We start from the raw sequence: 18,425 nt of genomic DNA on the forward strand, positions 1-18,425 counted from the left end.
GCTGCGAGCGCCCCCCCTGCACCCCCCACGCTACGCCACTGGTGTGCAGGGCCAGAATGGCATGCTGAAGAAGGGCACAGCGCCCCCTCCGCAGTTTGCAGAACTGTATGCCAGGAGGGCCAGGAAGAGGGGCAAGGCTGCTTTTCTCTCCACAAAGCATAGGGAGGGTGTCCTTTGCAAAGGTCTGGCCCCACCTGAACTTCAGGAGGGAGGGCCACCTCGTGAGCGCTCCCCCTCTCCACAAGGCGCCTGGCTCTGGGCCCAGAGAATGGCTTCTCCCAGCAGAAGGGACGGAACAACTCCGGTGGGAAGGACGCCGCCCGCACCGGGAGACGGCGCAAAATGTTCCCTAGCCCGGGAAGGCGGAAGGGAGGGGGGGCCGAGGAAGCAGCGAAGCTCTCCTCCCTCCCTGGTGGGACCCTGAAGCGCCTCGCGGGGGGGACAAGGCTCCAGGGCCAGAGGCAGCGAAGGCTGCGCAGCCGCGGCTGCGAGCGAGGCTCTTCCGCGGCGGCCTCCCCCCCCCCCCGCGGCCAGGCTCCCCTCCCGCTCCTCAGGCGCCTCGGGGCAGAGCCCAGCGCGCGGCGCGGACAGAGGCGGCTGCGCAGGAGACGCCCACCCTCCGCGTCGCTTCTGCGGCTGCGCGCGAGGGCGGCCAACGTGGCGCTGGTTGGGGGGAAGGGCGAGAAGAGGGAGCATGCGCAGCGCGGGCAGTTCCTCCGGCTGACGCAACGCCAGCTGCCCAATGAGCGCTCTCCCTGCGGCGGCGGCGCCGCACGCAGACCAATGAGCGCGAGACACGACGTTAGCTATGCGGAAGGGTCTGTTGGCGAGCCAGTCTGCCGGAGCGAGAGGGAGCCGAGAGGAGCTGCCGCGCCGAGAGGAGGAGGAGGAGCAGGAACGAGCCGCCACTGCCGCTGCCATGGTCCCCCTGCCGGTCCCCGCAAGCGGGCCTCCGCCTCCCCACGCGCGGCTGCTGCTCTTGCCGGCGGCGGCCGCCTCCTCCTCCTCGACAGCCGCGCCGCCCGCCCCCGGCGCCGCCTTGTCTCCGCCGCCGCGCAAGAGGCAGCGCCTGGCGCACCTCAGCCCCGAGGAGAAGGCGCTGCGCCGGTGAGGGGAGCGGGGAAGGCGGGCGGGCGGGCGGGCGGGCGGGCAAGGGGCTCGGGAAACGGGCCTGGCCGCTGACAGCCTGGCCGCCTCTCTCCGCAGGAAGCTGAAGAACCGCGTGGCGGCGCAGAGCGCGCGGGACCGCAAGAAGGCGCGCATGGGCGAGCTGGAGCGGCAGGCCGTCGAGCTGGAGGCGGAGGTAGGTGGGCCAGGGAAGGCAGCGCGGGCCGGAGAGGGTTCCCGGGGCCACATCCCGCCGCTCAGCGCCGCCTCTCTCCTCCCCGCAGAACCAGAAGCTGCTGGCCGAGAACCAGGCGCTTCGCGAGCGGACGCACAGCCTGGCGCGGGAGAACCGGGAGCTGCGCCTGCGCCTCGGGCTCCCCGCTCTGGAAGCGGCGGCGGCGGCGGCGGCACCGCCCGCAGGAGCCGAAGGAGGGGCAGCACCGACGGCAGTAGCGCTCAAGGTAAGAGAGCAGCTCCGAGAGGCCCCACCTGCCTCCCTGAACTCGAGCGCTCACCTGAGTCTCTCTCTCCTTCCCCCGCAAAGGTGGAGATGCTGGAAGAAGAGGAGGGGGAGCAGCCCGAGAGGGGCAGCACCACTGGGGCAACGGCCGGGTCCGCTGAGTCTGCAGCACTTAGACTACGTGTTCCTCTGCAGCAGGGACAGGCCCAGCAGCCGCTCGCCTTGGTGGTGGTGGCCTCCGCTTGGATCCAGACAACTCTGATTCTTCAGATTCTGAGGTGAGTTCTGTTGCAACCCTTTCTGGCCTGCTGTGCACAAATGCAGATGGAACATGGACTCCTTTGGCTTCCTAGAGCACAGCTCAGACTGGGCTTCATCCCACAAAGAACGGCCTTGATTTCCTCACATTCTCACAGCAACGGCTAGCCACCTTACTTTCACCAACGGGTTAGGCAGGTTGTTAGGAGCTGGGGAGCTGACTGGGACATCTTGGAATGGGATGTTTTTTGTGCTAATGAGAGGACTTGTTCCTTTTGCAGTCTGATCTCCTCTTGGGCATTCTGGACAGCTTGGATCCAGACTTGTTCCTGCACTATGGAGGAAGTGCAGAACCAGCCTGTGTGGAGAAGTTGCACCAAGAAGCGAATGGAGAAGCAGATTCCTTACCAGCCTCCCCCAGTTCCTCTCTGGGGTCCACAACACCCAAGCTGGAGGCCATTAATGAACTGATACGGTTTGACCATGAGTATACCAAACCCTTCTTCCTGGAGATTGTGGCGGAGGGGGAGGGCCAAGCCAATATGCTAGTGAGAATAGAGGAAGTTGTTCATCCCTCCTCTGAAAGCGTCCCCCTGGAGTACCCCATCTCTGTCAAGGAGGAGCCTGTCAATGTTCTCTTACCTGAGCTGGGCGTCTCCCACCTGCTCACCTCAGACCAGAAGCCTCAGCTCACCCCCTGTCTGCTAGATGCTTCCAGTGATTCAGGTTACGAGGGCTCCCCTTCCCCTTTCAGTGATCTGTCCTCCCCATTGGACGCAGAGTATGGCTGGGAGGAGGCCTTTGCCAATGAACTTTTTCCGCAGCTGATCAGTGTGTAAAAGAGTCTCTGACTCCCCCAGTGAGCCCCTGCCCTCACAGCCAAAAGGAGAGCAGGGCTACTTATAAAGAACATTCCTCTTGAAAGTGTTTCAGCAGAACCTTAAGTATTGTTCTCATTTGTATGTTTTATCTACCCAACATTTGCCCAATGCAGAGATGAGGCGATCTAAGAAATTGACATTTTACAGGGTTAGAGGTGGGCACCTGCGGTCTTTAAGACATTGCCCTATGAGGGGTGGGTGGGTTTTCCCCTTTTCATTTATGTAAATAATGGGGCAATTTGGGATAGAAATCTTTTGTAAAACAAAAAAGTGTAATAATTATTTTTCCTCCGCTGCATATTTAAACAATTATCTGCAATTAAAAAAATGGAAGTGATTTCTTGCCTGCCTTCCCCACCCTATTAAACATGTAAAATACTTTTCCTATAGACAGTATTGCACAATCGCTGGCAATAAGGTGGTTTAGGGTTTGAAGAAAGATTATTATTATTTGGGCAGTCAGAACAGAAAGTATGGCATTGCTACATAAAGAACAGTCACTAGCTTTGCACCATTCCTTTTCATTCACATTAAGATTTTGAAAGGAACAAGGTATCAAAAGTGAGCCAGTATGTGTTCCGGTTATCAGACTTTTTTTGGAATCCGAACGTACTCTGTGTGGGGGGTGCACTTCCATTTTGAGCTCCACACTTCTGTTGCCTGCTTGCTTGCCACCCGACCTGGGCTTCCCTTACTCGGTGCCGGACACTGGCGACACCCGGAAGCGGCAAGGGGGATGGCTGATGCTGCAGTGACAAAGGCAGCAGCGGGACCCAGCGCCAGGGGGGTGGTGACGGCAGCATTGCACCATCAGCCCCGCACACTCGTCCCTTCAATGGCAATTGGTAGATCAGTGCTATACTTGGTAGTAAATTGCAGCCTGGTCTATTGCTGTCATTTTGTGGATCAGTGGTCTCGTCAGATAGTAAAATTCATGTTAAATTGCTGTTTTAGGGGTTGTTTTTAATTGTCTGGAAGGGATTACAGTCATGCCTCATGTTACGTCCACCTCATGTTACATCCCGCAGCAACCTGGAAGTACCGGAAAGGGTTGCTTCCGGGTTTCGCCATTCGCACATGGGCAGACGTGCAAAATGACGTCATGCGAAGTGGCAAATTGCAACCCGTGCGTGTGCAGATGCGCCGCTGTGGGTTGTGTTCCTTTCATGTTGTGAACAGGCCTCCAGAACGGATCCCGTTCACATCCAGAGGTACCACTGTAATCCATTTTGCATTACTTTCTATGGGAAAGTGTGCTTTGGTTTTGGAACAGACTTCCAGAATGGATTCAGTTTGAGAACCAAGGTACAGTGGTGCCCCGCAAGACGAAAAAAATCCATTCTGTGATTCTCTTCGTCTAGCGAAGCAAGCCCATTGAAGGATTAGCAGATTAGCGCTTTTAGCGGCTTTTCTGCTGATTGGATCAACTGATAAGCGGCTTAGCGGCTTAGAAAAAGGGGGGGGAGGGAAAAAACCAGCAGGAACTCGCAAGACATTGTCGTCTTGCGAAGCACCTCCAAAACGGAAAACTCTTTCGTCTAGCGAGTTTTCCCTCTTGCGAGGCATTCGTCTTGCGGGGCACCACTGCACTATTAAATGCTGTGAAACTGCTTTTGATCCAGACCAGGAAGCAAGAAAATAGGCCCACCTTTCTGATTTGGATGAGGGCTTAGTAAACTGGACAAAAACTTCTGGCTGATAAAAATAGCAGTTGCATGAAAGCAGCAGCTGTGAAAGCCCAAGAACTCTCCATATTGTTCTGAAAGAGCCAAGCAGAAGCGGTGTATGCCTTTTTTGTTGAAGTGGTTTCCAGCAACTTCCCTGCTCGATATTTCTCAGAGGTGTACATCTCATAACAGCAGAACTTGATGTCACCCATCTGACTGGGTCGCCCCAGCAATCCTGTTAGACAAGGAGCAGGCAGGCACAAAACAAGTCCATGTTATGTAATGAGGCACAGTACATGGTGTCTTTCGATTAGCTCTTGCATCGACCTGCAGCTTCATTTCAGCTGACACAGAAATACAGATTACTACAAGTACTAAGTCACAACACTTTGAGGGATCATAGGCTAAAAACTGCACATGAAAGACTCAAAATCCAAGGGTGCCACTAGAAGTTGTAGGGGGAGAGCCAGTTAAATAGTTACCAAAGCATTGAAAGTGCAATGTGGTAATGTGTCCCTCAAGGCAGTTTTTTTTTGGGGGGGGGCTCCCATTTAGGCCACTGTTAGTGTTTGAGATGCAAGACACCTTACACAGCGACTGCAGGTGCTTTCATTGCTTTAGCGACACAATGTCACTTGCTGATTTGCAACACAGCTTGTTCAGGGAGATGGTTTGACCACTTCAGTAGGTAGCGAGTGCTCGGTGGTGTATATTTTTCAGGGCCTTCTGGAGGGGCAAAGGTCGAACTAAAAAGTCCAAAGGAGCTTTTCATGGCAGCTAGCCAATGCAGCATCACCAGGAGCCAGTAGAAACTTGCAACTATTCCACCACCTCTTCTCTTCAGTGATCAAAACAGCAAGACCATCCCACAGCATACTACAAACGTTAAAAAAGTTTATTGACATACAAATTGGTCCAACCAAAGACAGACCACAATCCAATGTTGCTTATTTCAAACGGACGGACCAGCAAACACACTCAGAGAACTCCCCCTCTGAGCTATACTTGTGTGGCGCTGTTTTCCTGCGAGGAAGCCGAGACAGGTCTCAATGACAAAAATGAATTGGAAAAAAAATTAAAGTGATCTGGATCTATTTACTTCTGGAATCAGAAGACTTCCCCTTCTCTCACCAGTATTTGTAGGATAAGCAGCCTCATAACCAACATGCTTACATAAGCTGTCCTGCCAGGCTTAGCTCACCTTGAGAGACTAGATAATCAAGTCTTTGTCCGCCCCGCCCGCCCCCTGAAAAGCTCAGCATGTGTTCCAGCTTAGCCGCATGGCTCTAACAAACCTCCCTTGAGTTCCTATACCAATAACTTAGGAACTTTCACCACTTTGTAAGTAAGCCAAGTTTTACAGCCTGTGCAACTTTCTGAGTGCTGTTGCTGTACGGAAAAGCACATGAATCTGACCTTTGGAGAGTTTTAGACAATTTTAAGCTTACCAAATGTGTTGTTCTTTAGAACACACAAGGGCATATTCTAAAGGTCTGTATTCCCACACTTTGCTTGTGTCCTCACCATGGAGTACTTGCCCCAAACCTGGGGAATAAAGGAATTCTTTCTTTATATACCTATTTTATCCTTCCACCAACAGAAGTAGTCTTCATTAAACAGCATTTAGCCAGCATGGATGGTAACTGCAACATCTGAAAAAGAACCACCACTCACTCCTTCTGACTTCCAAGGATGTGGGCCAGTGGAAGACCCAATGCCAGAGCCAGACATTTGCCTTCACCGTCTTCTCACATCAGCTGTGGAGGCCCTTCCACATGCTACCAGAGTGGGGACCAGCAGGTTCTAACCGCTTTGTGTCCTTCCCTCCATCCTCTGAAACTTGGGCAGTTTAAAAGCCACTTCTGCTTGCATGTAGAGGACTACCAAAAAGGAAAATAACAATGGGATAAATGCTTTTTTCTTTGGCCCACCAGTTGTTGCCAGGCTACATCTCCAATCTCTTGACCACTAGCCCTGATGGCTGCAGGTGACAGTTTAGTCTTAACAAGATTGGGGGGTGGATGCACAGGGTTTCCACTCTGAATTAAGATGTAAATGTTTAGGTACAATTGTTCTAATGTTTTGAAGAAGACAAGGAGTGTGGGCAGGGAGGATTAAAAAACAACAACAACAAAAAAGGACATACACATAAACTCAAGTGACCATCCAGGAAATGAAGCAGGAACAGGGGGAAATGAGTGTGGTTTTAAAGTCTTTCAGGTGAGGATGTTTTGCTGATGTAGCCCTTCCTGGTAATTCTAGATTTAGGAAAGGACCATTTTGTAGCTTCCTGGCAGCCAGGAAATGGCTTTTCTGAATAAAGACACGAGGTATCGTTCCAGAGGAAAGCAACTTTGTGTTCTATGGCATTCAGACAGTTGTCACTGGAGGACTGGCAGCACCAGCAATGGCTCAGATTCAGGCACAAGGTGAAATGAACGTTAAAGCTGCTGTTTTGGACAGGCTGATACTTGTATGACATTGCATTTGGGAATGGTTGGGCCCAAAGCCATCAGCTGTGTCCTGACTCCCTCAACCCAATGGAGCAATCTTTGGGAGGAAGGGGAGAGTAAGCAGGAGTCAGCCAACAGAAATGGCTCTTGACTCAAAGCTAAGGCCTGCAGCCAGCTCTGTGGCTTGGCCTCTATCCCGCCCCACCTCTTGACAATTTCTAGGCCACACTTGAGCCGGCAAGGATGCCTGCAAGGTCCCTTTCCTCCCTTTCCTCCCAGCAACACTTAAGTCACACGGCTCAAGGAGCAGCAGTGAAAGCGAACGCAGGCAACCAAACACTCAAGATTGACCCTCTCCTTTTAAAGCAGGTGAAAACCCTCCACTGAAGTTCCAAACAGAACAACACTTGTAGCTTAGTGGGCATAGAGGGTGGTCTGAGCCAGAACTACACTGTCAGCTCCTGACTTTTACTCCATGAAAAGGGAAGAAAAAAGTCACACCCAAAAGGAAAAATACGAACCCTACCCACCACGTTTCTTTACAAGGACTCTGAAAGCGCCTTCTGCTCCATGTTCCAGACATGTTACTATTCCACCCTAGACTCTTTATGGTCCTCACAGTCCCCTCCTCCGAAAAGTCCAGTCTCAGCATGTCTGGAGAACTCTGCCTCAGCCCCTTCTTCTTTGCCTACAACTCCATCTCTTCGTCTGCACCTGCAGGGCGCCCCAGGGGGCCATAGAGGGCCGAAGGCATCTCCTCTTGCTGAGGCTGCTCAGGAAACTCTGCCGTCTGTGGGCAAAAGGCAGCTTCCTGGGCTGCTGGCTTCGTGGGGCATCTTCCTGTGCTCAGTGGCTTGAAGTTTTTCACAGAAACATGCGTCCTTTCAGTGAGGAACTCTGGGAGAGGCTTCCAAAGCACCAGCTCCATGGAGGGGCGGCTCCTGCGTGGATGAGAGCACAGGAATCACAACAGAGAATCCTGTTGCATCAACCCCTAGCCAAAGCCCTGCAGTGTTACTGCTGCTCTGGAGTTCATCCCCACAGTTGCCTATTTTTGGTCACTTCAACAACCCCCTCCTCAAGCCAAGCAGGAAGATCCTGTTACAGACTGCCTTGCTATGGCCCTGGGCAGGGCGTGTGTGAAACTGACAAATGCACTGTTAGTTCAGTGGACTGTACTGCCCCCTCCCAAGCACCACCATGAGCCAGGCTTCGCTCTGGCAGCTCCTTACATGGACTCGATCATTTGCCTTGTCAGGTCTCCTTCGTAATCCCTCTTCAGTCCTGTTTTCAGGGTGTCAGAAAGAACTAAGGTGGGAAGGGTGCAGACACCTGCCGGAAGGGCACTCTCATCTTCTTCATCCTCGTCAATTATTCTAGCAACAGAAAGGGAGGGATATGAATTTTTTTCATTCAAATATAAAGCTGTATAGAAATAAAATAAAATAATAATAATAATGATGTCACCACAAAAAAAGAAAAAGCAGCTAGACATTCCGTTGTGGCAACGGCAAGTTTAAGGTGCTGCTGGGCAATTAGCTTATACTTCAAAGTTTCCAACACTGCTGTGAAGGCAACATTGGAAGTGTTTGGGCAATTTCTGATGGAATCATTGATGGGGTGGGGGGAGGAGAAGATGAGGTCTATCAATCTCACCTATTCACCTCTGCACCTACTCACTTTCAGCTAAAGTAGAGAAAATACCAGTGCGAAAACAAAAAACAAGCAAACACCAGGCCAGCAGCAGCAGCAAATGCAGTCCAGGGGGTTGCAAAAGGAGGCCCCTTCCCCCCTCCTGAGCTGAAGAGTCCCGGCCCCTACCTGTCCTCGATCTCCTGCAGCTTCCTGCGGGCCGCCTCGCACTGCAGCTCCCCCGCCGACTGCTCCATCTCTTCCCAGGGAACGTCCAGCGGACCAGGCAAGTGACTCTGGCCCTGCGGAGAGAGTCCCGGGCCGCACGGCTGGCCCGCGACAAGGAGCCACTCTCCCAAGGCAGGCCCCGCCTCCGCCAGCCTCTTCTTGGCCTCCGGGCAGCTGGCGAAGGAATGGCGCAGCTTAGACGGGGCTCCGCGGCGGCCGAAGCTCCCGGGGGCCGCTCCCCGCCGCGCCCCCTCCCCACTTCCCCGCCGGCCGGCCGGCGCTTACCCGTCGGGCTCCCCGTCCAGGCGGCGCTTCTGGCTGCGGCGGCGGCGGCGCAGGGCGGGCGGCCTGCGGGGAGAGAAGGCTGCGCTCAGCGGGAGCCGCCAGGGCGCCCAGGCCCGGGCCCCCCGCCCCCCGCCCCCCGCCCGCCCGCCTGCCTACCGTGCGCGGATCCTGGGCGGCGGGGGCGCGCAGAGGCCGGCCCGCCGGGCCCCCAGCCCCTCCATGGCGCTCCCCATGGCCTCGGGCCGGAGGGGTGGCGCGAGCGGGCCGGGCAGGAGCTGGGCCGGCGGGGGCGCGGCTCCTCGCCCCGGAAAGGCCCCCTGCAGGGCCGCCATGGCGCGGGTTCGCGCGGGGCCTCCTCGTCCTCTGAGGGGCCGCCCGCGCCGCTGCTTCCGCTCTCCCGCTTCCGCTCCCGGAGGACGCCGGGAATGGCAGGCGGCGGCGCCCTGGGCATGCCGGGAGCGGTAGTTCCGTCGGGGAGGCGGGGCGCCGCCCTTCCGGTAAGCCCCTTCCGCCCGGCCTGCTCCTTGCGGGGCTCCCCTCCTGCCCTCGCCTCCTGGAAGTGGGGCAGCCGGAACCGTCAGTGAGAAACACACGACCCATTCCCCCCCCCTTTCCCTGTTTAAGCGCTGCCGGAAGACGAAGGGATCGCGGGGCGTCTCTTATTTTGCTTACGAGGCAGCGCCCCCTAAGGAGGACCCCCGGGACTGCAGGGGTAAACCAGGCATCCTCGCCGAGGAGTCAGGGAAAGTGGGGAAGTGACTTGCAACATGGTATCCAGCCTTGCTACTTTTTACCCAGTAGAGCCGTGGTCTCATTTTCTACAGTAAAAAAATTCAATATAAAATCACATCTGTGATGGATTTTCATCATTCCAATGGTGTTTTGCTCAGGGAAAGGATGGCGACCAGAGGAGGGAGCCATAATCCCCAAGGGGAATGGTCACGTACTCCCTGCAAACCCGGCCCATACCCAATAGGTGCTAGGTCTCACCTTCCAGACTCAGACAAGGGGGGTATTGGACTTGGCCTGGATGTCAGAGATTGCGGGCATCACCTTTTGCTTTAACCAGTGCCAGGAATGCTAAATATCCCTGACTGACAAGGCATCAGTTTTCAGCCAAGATGCCACTCCTAGTTTATGACATGCTTGTGACATATGTGTGACGATTTCAATGTGGTGTTATGGGTAATTCGGGAAAACCTTTAAAAGAAAGTGACACCCTTTGTTTGGGGCTTCTCTCTGTATCTTTTATGTTGTAGTTTGGAGTCATTGTTGCAACAATAAAGATCAGGCCTCTTGGCTGCTGTTTTGCTTCCATATCCTGGCTATGTTCTTTGCTTGACTCTTCAACCTGAGCCTGCAAAACTCTTTGCAGCAGTGGCCAGCATGGGACAGTGGCCACACCCTGCGAAATGGCTTTGACTGGCTCCACACCTGCGAGGCCGAGACAGGGGTGTTGTCATCTGCACAGCCCATGACACCCCCCCCCCACTCTGCCCAGGCTTGCCCAGAGAGGTCACTTTGGTGCTGCTAACACAGCAAAAAACAATGCAGAATGGTAACAGTTACAAGTGACCGGTCTCTGCAGCCACAGCAGGCACTGTGATTTCCCTGCGGTTTGACTTCACCCCTGGAGGCACACTCCATTGTCTCTCGAGACAGATGGATTGCAACCAAACCTGCTGTCCACCTGACTTCCACTCTGCTGCTGCAGTCAACTTTACAGGCCCCTCGCCCCTCTTTTTTTCCCCCCCCAAAAAGAAAGAAAGAAAATAAATACCGGTACTAGGCTAACAAAATCCAGCTATTCTTCAGGGTTGTCTTCACTTCTTCCCGCCTCCCTTCAGCAAAATGGGGCTAACAACAGGGGGCTGTTTTGCAGGGCTGGCATAGCTCACATTCTCTCTGCTCTTAAAGCGCATTCTTGCAAACCTGCTCCATGCAATAGGAACAGACTTCATCTACATTGGTACTAACAGAGTAATTTTAAAAATGCTTACAAACTCAGGAGAAAATCACCTCCCGTTTTGGCATGAAAGCCTAAATGAGAAGGATCATGACACACCACTCCCCAGTTGCAGCTGCACTTAAATACCAGGTACCATGAAGTGGTGGCAGCAGCAGCCCTTCACCAGGGGAAGCCAGCGGGAAAGGCTTAAAGTCAAGCCAAAAATCTCTGGTCACCTCCAGGGTTTTATTTTATGGGAGAGGTTTGAGGGCACACTGGAAATTTAGGTTTGTGCAATTAAAGTGCCCCATTGTCCTGGTGCAACAAATCCACTTCAATCAATTAGTCTCCTATATTGGCATAGAATGCGTGCATCATTTACACGGATCAGAACACAACACTGTTAACAGAACATAGTAGGAGATACTTTAGGATAAAACTGTCCAGACACTGTGAGGTATGAAAATGGCTCTTAGGACCTATAGTGACGTAATTTCATGGTTTCATTCAAAAATCTTGCCACATTCTCCACAACGTCATTCCTACAATTTGTCAGTCTGCATTTCTTAGTAAAGAAAGTGTTGATTTATGTGTAGAGATTTTTCCTGTTCTACTTAATTCAAGAGTGTTCTGGAAAGTTTTCTTTCTATGTGAAAGAAACAGGCAGAAGGTTATTGTTTGGGTTATTTCTTCTGGGAAGCTGAGTACAGCTGGTTTAAACTAGTTCTGTTATGCTGACTATTAAAGGTTGTGCTGACTATTAAAGTCAGACCAGGAGGAGCCTGGGTCTCACTTTTTCCTTTTATCTCATTGTTCCTGCGTGGTATTCTGTATGCTGTAGTGTTAAGGTTTGGTCTTATTACAACTGGATTTTGAATGTACTGGATTTGTGACCATTATGCTCATTTGCTTTCAGTAGCAGTAAAGCTCTGCTGGATGAAGTACAGTACAATTGCCTTTGGTCTATTTTTGGGAGCTCTGCAACATGTTTAAGTTTTTTTCTCCTCTGAAGAAGCTGGGGCAACACAATTGTTCAACAGATAAGACATCCTGGAAGAGTCAGAGCGATAAATCCCCTTCTTCTACTTTTCATATATTTTTGTCGGAGTTAAACAATATAAGCTTAAAGCCTTTGCAGATGATCTAGTTATGACATTACAGGAGCCGATATCTAGCACCAAGAGGGCTCTAGAAGTAATCCAGGACTTTGGTCAAGTGGCAGGTTTCAAGCTGAACAAAATGAAAACTAAGGTTTTGGAGAAAAATTTGACACCGATAGAGAGAGAGAGGTTTCAGAAGGAGACAGAATTAACATTAGTAAAGAAGGTTAAATATTTGGGGGTGAACATGACATCTAAGAATGTGAACTTATTTAAAGATAACTATGAGAAATGTTGGTCAGAGGTGAAAAAGGACCTAGAAATTTGGACAAATTTGAAGCTTTCCTTGCTGGGTCGAATTGCCGTTATTAAGATGAATGTATTGCCGAGGATGCTATTTTTATTCCAATCATTGCAAATTATTGATAAGATGGATTGTTTCAAGAAGTGGCAAAGAGACATATCTAGATTTGTCTGGCAGGGCAAAAAGCCCAGAATAAAACTTAAAATTCTCACAGATGCTAAAGACAGAGGGGGGTTTGCCCTGCCAGACTTAAAACTTTACTATGAGTCAGCAGCTTTTTGCTGGCTGAAGGAATGGCTGCTTCTTGAGAACACGGATGTGTTGGATCTTGAAGGGTATGACAATGTATTTGGGTGGCATGCATATCTTTGGTAGGGCAAGGTCAAAGTACATAAGGCATTTAGAAACCATATTGTCTGGATAAGGTATAAAGATTTTCTGGAGAGTGGTTATCACCTACGGAAGCGAAAGCTTTGAAAAAACTCAACATGGAGGCTAAATGGCCAAAATACTGGGAAATTTTAGAACAGGAAGGTGATAAATTGAAATTGCAGAGTTATGACAAGCTTAAGGAGAAGGTGCGAGACTGGTTACATTAAGAGAGGTTTATAACTTGGACAAAAAAACTGGTTTCCAGGTGGAAAAATCAAAGTTAGAAACAGAATTGTTAGAACCCAATGCTAAGACACTTTCAAGAATGTATAATCTGCTGTTGAAATGGAATACTGAGGAAGAAACGGTAAAATCGGCAATGATAAAATGGGCACAAGACATAGGCCATAACATCATGTTCACTGACTGGGAGAAGTTGTGGACCACCGGGATTAAATTTACGGCATGCAATGCCTTAAGAGAGAATATTATGAAAATGATGTATAGGTGGTACATGACCCCAGTCAAGCTAGCAAAGATATATCATTTGCCCGATAATAAATGTTGGAAGTGTAAAGAAATTGAAGCTACATTCTTTCACCTTTTGTGGACGTGCCCAAGGATTAAGGCTTTCTGGGAAATGATATATATTGAACTGAAAAAGGTATTTAAATATACCTTCCCAAAGAAACCAGAGGCCTTCCTCCTGGGCATAGTCAACCAATCGGTGTTAAAGAAGGATAGAACTTTCTTTATGTACGCTACAGCAGCAACAAGAATTCTTATCGCAAAACCTTGGAAGACACAAGATCTACCCACCTTGGAAGACTGGCAGATGCAACTAATAGACTATATGGAGATGGTGGAAATGACTGGCAGAATCCGAGACCAGGGAGAAGACTCAGTGGAAGAAGATTGGGGGAAATTTAAAACCTATTTGCAGAAATATTGTAAAATTTCTGAATGTTTATGACATTGAAATGAAATGCTGGGGTTCTAGCAACAAGGTAAAATCTAAGATTAAACCAACAACAGATAAATTAATGGGCTATGAATTTGCTGAACCAACTTTTAAAAGGGATACAAGAACGGGGGACGTGAGGAAGTCAGGAAAATATGTGAATTTAAGATGTAAAATTAAGAAAGAGGGAATTTTTGTGTTTTTCCTATATGTGCTTTTTCTTTTTATTATTAGTTTTTAATGTATGTATTTTTGTATTTTGTATTTTTGTGCTTAATGTTTGTATTGTTGTATTTTGTAGTATGTGTTTTGTGTCTTTATATTCTTTTTGTCTTTGTCTTTGTATTTTTTTCCTATACTTTGCATTGTTAAAATTTAATAAAAAACTTAAAAAAAATTACTTTTCATATATTTTTTTGCATAAAATGGGCAATAAAAGAAAATGTATGTGATGGATTCAACCTGTTTTGTGCCACAAGGGCAGTATCTCTTATAGGATGGGTTTTTAAAAAATCTACCTTGCAAAACTGCAAATGGTAAGACGTTAAATCTTGCAAGGGAACGAGCTCTACCTAAGTGGAGATCCTAAAGCTGATGTAAATATGGAGTGTCCTGGCCAAATGAGGGTGGAATTCTCAGCCCCAATGGGAAACAGGTTTTACTGGCTACGCTGCTAAGGGTTTGGAAGTAAATATCTAGGATTCTGTGCTTGATTGTTTAGAATGCTTCCAATTGTGGGAACATAAGCAGTGATTTGAGTGATAGGCCACAGGTTCTGATTTTGCTCTCAATGCAAGCTAGCCATTCAGAGTGGTGGGATTCTTCCAGTATGTGGAAAGTTAAAGAGGAGGAATCAGGCATGGAATGTAGGCGGAGTCAGTACTTTATAGTGGTGAGCCACGCTTTGGTTTCCAGCAGCTCGCCCAGTTTCCAGACACATAGCTGCATGTGGCACACAATTTGGCAGGATTTAGTGCAAGAATTTGGATTGGATGCGTTCCAGCGACTGGTTAACTGCACCAGTCCATAATGGGATGCCATAGAGGAGTTTGGGGGCTACTTTGGCCTTAAATACCTTTACACTCCAAGAGTTGGGGTGCTGCTCTTCCTGTGCAAAGGTCAGAGGGGGCAGGGTTTCTGTTGAGTCAGGTGATTAGCTGTGGGAGGAGCTTATCAGAGGTAGCAGGGCAGCAGCTGAAGGAGGAGCAAAAGGGTTTTCTTGTGTGTGTGTGTTTCTTGTGGCTGATTAGCTGTTCTCCCTGTGCAAAGGTCAGAGGGGGCAGGGTTTCTGTTGAGGAAGGTGATTACCTGTGGGAGGTGCGCCTGGCAGCGTGCACAGTTTGATCCATCTTTTAGATTTAGGGGTGCTGGTCTCAAACGTTTGTTGGGGGAGACCTAGGGTTTTTTGGGGGGGTTATTTGTCCTGTCTTCACGCTTTTTAAGATGGAGGACCACTCTAGCCACCCCCAACGACACGTTCTCAAGATGGAGGGTGAGGGAACAGCTGCAGTCGCCTGCGGTTCCTGCACAATGTTTGCCATCTTGCCAAAGGTTGCAGGCAGCTTTACCTGCAGCAATTGCATGTTGATTGCCCTCTTAGAAGACAAAGTCCAGCAACTGAAGGAACGTGTAGCTACGCTCCAAAGAATTAGAGAGCTGGAGCTCTTCTTGGAAGCAACAGAGAACACCGTCTCCACCAAGGAGGAGACAGGGGACACCCCTGAGAAGGAGGCTAGTTCACCAAAACAGGAGCCAGATATATGGAGAAACGTGACTCAAAGAAGTAGGAGGCCCAGGGTTCACTCTGATTGTTTAGAAATACACAATCGCTTTGAAGTCCTCTCCCCTAGCATGGAAGACGAAGAACAGACTCCATTTGAGGATCTCTCCCTCATTACAGTCAATCAGGTATATGAAGATGATTAGCAAAGTCAGTCCTCAGGGAATGTGCAGGCGACCTTGGAATGGACAGCTCATGGAAGAACCCCGACCAAACCTAAGAGGAGGCGTGTAGTGGTGATAGGGGATTCCCTACTGAGGGGAACAGAAGCAGTGATCTCTGGGCCTGACAAGATGTCTCGGGAGGTGTGCTGTCTCCCCGGGGCTAAGATCCAAGATGTAACTGAACGACTGCAAGGAATCATAAAACCCACTGACAAATACCCCTTCCTCTTGGTTCATGTGGGAACCAATGACACTGCAAGCAATAGCCTCCAGAAGATCAAAAGAGACTACGAGGCTCTCGGCAGGAAATTGAAGCAATTAAATGCACAAATTGTCATCTCATCTGTCCTCCCAGTTGAACGACGTGGCCTAGGGAGAGAGGGAAAAATAGTGGAAGTGAACAGCTGGCTTCGCAAATGGTGTAAACAGGAATGGTTTGGATTCTTAGATCACGGACTGCAGTTTCTTGAAGATGGACTTCTGGCAAGCAATGGGCTGCACCTCACAACGGTTGGGAGGAATGTTTTTGCCAAAAATCTCAGAAACCTCATCAGGAGGGCTTTAAACTGACTAATGTGGGGGAGGGAGACAGTGCTCCTGAAGGTAGGAGTCTATCAATTGATGAAGATGATCATCCAAATGTCATAGACCAAATGGAGCAAACAGCACGCAGACCTAGTGGTGGGAGGGAAAAATCCTTAAATAAGAGACACGGGGGAATGATTAATGGACTTCAATGTCTGTACACTAATGCACAAAGCATGGGAAATAAACAAGATGAGCTTGAGCTCTTGGTACAGCAAACTAAATATGACATAATAGGCATCACTGAAACCTGGTGGGATAAGTCCCACGATTGGAATGTAATAATGGGGGGATACAATCTATTTCAGAGAAACAGACCAGACAAGAAAGGAGGAGGAGTGGCGTTATATGTCAGGGATGTGTATAGCTGTGAAGAGATCCAAGATTTAGAACCTCAAAGCCAAAGTGAGAGCATTTGGGTCAAAATTAAGGGAGAGAAGAATAACAGAGACCTCATTGTGGGAGTTTACTATAGATCCCCAAGCCAAACGGAGGACATAGATGATGCCTTCCTGGAACAGATGGCCAAGCATGCAAAAGGAAGGGAGATAGTAGTAATGGGGGACTTCAATTACCCGGATATTTGTTGGATGTCAAACTCAGCCAAGAGCATAAGGTCAAACAGATTCCTCACTGGCCTTGTTAGTGGGGTAGAAGTGGAAGGATCATTAGGCGCGAGTGATCATGCTCTTCTGAAGTTTACTATACAGCGGAAAGGAGCAGCCAAGCATACTTGGACTCAATTTCTTGACTCTAAGAAAGCCGACTTCATAAAACTTAGGGAAGTGCTGGGTGAGATCCCATGGACAGTAATACTAAAAGGAAAGGGAGTTCATGATGGCTGGGAGTTTGTTAAGAGGGAGATAGTAAAAGCACAACTTCAGGCAATACGAATGAGACGGAAACATGGAAGGTGCCTAAAGAAGCCAGGGTGGCTATCTAAAGAACTTTTAACTGAGTTAAGATTTAAAAAGGATGTGTACAAAAAATGGAAAAGGGGGAAACCACCAAAGAGGAATTCAAACAAATAGCCAGCACGTGTAGACACAAAGTCAGAAAAGCTAAAGCACAGAATGAACTCAGGCTTGCTAGAGAGGTTAAAAGCAACAAAAAAGGCTTTTATGGGTATGTCTGTAGCAAAAGGAAGAACAAAGAAACAGTGGGGTCACTCAGAGGAGAAGATGATGAAATGCAAACAGGGGACACAGAAAGGGTTGAACTCCTCAATGCCTTCTTTGCCTCAGTCTTCTCCGATAAAGAAAACAATGCCCGACCTGAAGAATTTGGAGCAAATGATTCAGCAGAGGAAACACAGCTCAGAATAACTAAGGAGATAGTACAAGAATACTTGGCTAGTTTAGATGTATTCAAGTCTCCAGGGCCAGATGAACTGCACCCAAGAGTATTAAAAGAACTGGCAGATGTGATCTCAGAACCACTGGCAGTCATGTTTGAGAATTCCTGGAGAACAGGCGAAGTCCCGGCAGACTGGAGGAGGGCAAATGTTGTCCCTATTTTCAAAAAAGGGGAAAAGAGAGGACCCAAATAATTACCGCCCAGTCAGTCTGACATCAATACCAGGGAAGATTCTGGAGCAGATCATTAAGCAAACAGTCTGTGAGCACCTAGAAAGGAATGCTGTGATCACCAATAGTCATCATGGATTTCTGAAAAATAAGTCATGTCAGACTAACCTGATCTCATTTTTTGACAGAATTACAAGCCTGGTAGATGAAGGGAACGCAGTGGATGTAGCCTACCTTGATTTCAGCAAGGCATTTGACAAGGTGCCCCATGATATTCTTGGAAAGAAGCTGGTAAAATGCGGCCTTGACTATGCTACCACTCAGTGGATTTGTAACTGGCTGACTGACCGAACCCAAAGGGTGCTCATCAATGGTTCCTCTTCATCCTGGAGAAGAGTGACTAGTGGGGTGCCACAGGGTTCTGTCTTGGGCCCGGTCTTATTCAACATCTTTATCAACGACTTGGATGATGGACTCAAGGGCATCCTGATCAAATTTGCAGATGACACCAAACTGGGAGGGGTGGCTAACACCCCAGAGGACAGGATCACACTTCAAAACGACCTTGACAGATTAGAGAACTGGGCCAAAACTAACAAGATGAATTTTAACAGGGAGAAATGTAAAGTATTGCACTTGGGCAAAATAAATGAGAGGCACAAATACAAGATGGGGGACACCTGGCTGGAGAGCAGTCCATGTGAAAAGGATCTA

The 18,425-nt window shown here is 49.5% G+C and overlaps 2 protein-coding genes across 2 annotated transcripts; one reads left to right on the top strand and one right to left on the bottom strand.

Annotated features, from left to right (window-relative positions):
• The first annotated feature begins 793 nt into the window (after positions 1 to 793).
• On the top strand, positions 794 to 3,043 carry XBP1 (X-box binding protein 1). The gene is made up of 5 exons (XM_083478065.1): positions 794 to 1,107; positions 1,207 to 1,303; positions 1,392 to 1,568; positions 1,652 to 1,845; positions 2,107 to 3,043. Exons 1-5 carry the CDS (start codon positions 809 to 811, stop codon positions 2,294 to 2,296), a joined length of 957 nt encoding a protein of 318 aa, XP_083334191.1. The 5' UTR covers positions 794 to 808; the 3' UTR covers positions 2,297 to 3,043.
• Positions 3,044 to 5,247: 2,204 nt separating this feature from the next.
• Positions 5,248 to 9,196, bottom strand: CCDC117 (coiled-coil domain containing 117). Its single transcript, XM_083476759.1, has 5 exons — positions 9,128 to 9,196; positions 8,972 to 9,034; positions 8,648 to 8,860; positions 8,059 to 8,202; positions 5,248 to 7,767 (listed from the first exon to the last, which is right to left on the bottom strand). Exons 1-5 carry the CDS (start codon positions 9,190 to 9,192, stop codon positions 7,515 to 7,517), a joined length of 738 nt encoding a protein of 245 aa, XP_083332885.1. The 5' UTR covers positions 9,193 to 9,196; the 3' UTR covers positions 5,248 to 7,514.
• Between the last annotated feature and the right edge of the window lie 9,229 nt (positions 9,197 to 18,425).

This window comes from Podarcis liolepis (genome assembly GCF_965112155.1).
Source record: "Podarcis liolepis genome assembly, chromosome: 15".
Taxonomy (NCBI): Eukaryota; Metazoa; Chordata; class Lepidosauria; order Squamata; family Lacertidae; genus Podarcis; species Podarcis liolepis.

Bases quoted from the DNA above. Each gene is read 5' to 3' on its own strand.
- XBP1 (XM_083478065.1), top strand. From the start codon at position 809: ATGCGGAAGGGTCTGTTGGCGAGCCAGTCTGCCGGAGCGAGAGGGAGC. The intron at 1,304-1,391 runs GTAGGTGGGCCA...TCCTCCCCGCAG, and splicing joins CCGTCGAGCTGGAGGCGGAG to AACCAGAAGCTGCTGGCCGA. The intron at 1,569-1,651 runs GTAAGAGAGCAG...TCCCCCGCAAAG, and splicing joins CGACGGCAGTAGCGCTCAAG to GTGGAGATGCTGGAAGAAGA.
- CCDC117 (XM_083476759.1), bottom strand. From the start codon at position 9,192: ATGGAGGGGCTGGGGGCCCGGCGGGCCGGCCTCTGCGCGCCCCCGCCG. The intron at 8,861-8,971 runs GTAAGCGCCGGC...TTCCTTCGCCAG, and splicing joins CTGGACGGGGAGCCCGACGG to CTGCCCGGAGGCCAAGAAGA. The intron at 7,768-8,058 runs GTAAGGAGCTGC...TCATCCACGCAG, and splicing joins AGGCAAATGATCGAGTCCAT to GAGCCGCCCCTCCATGGAGC.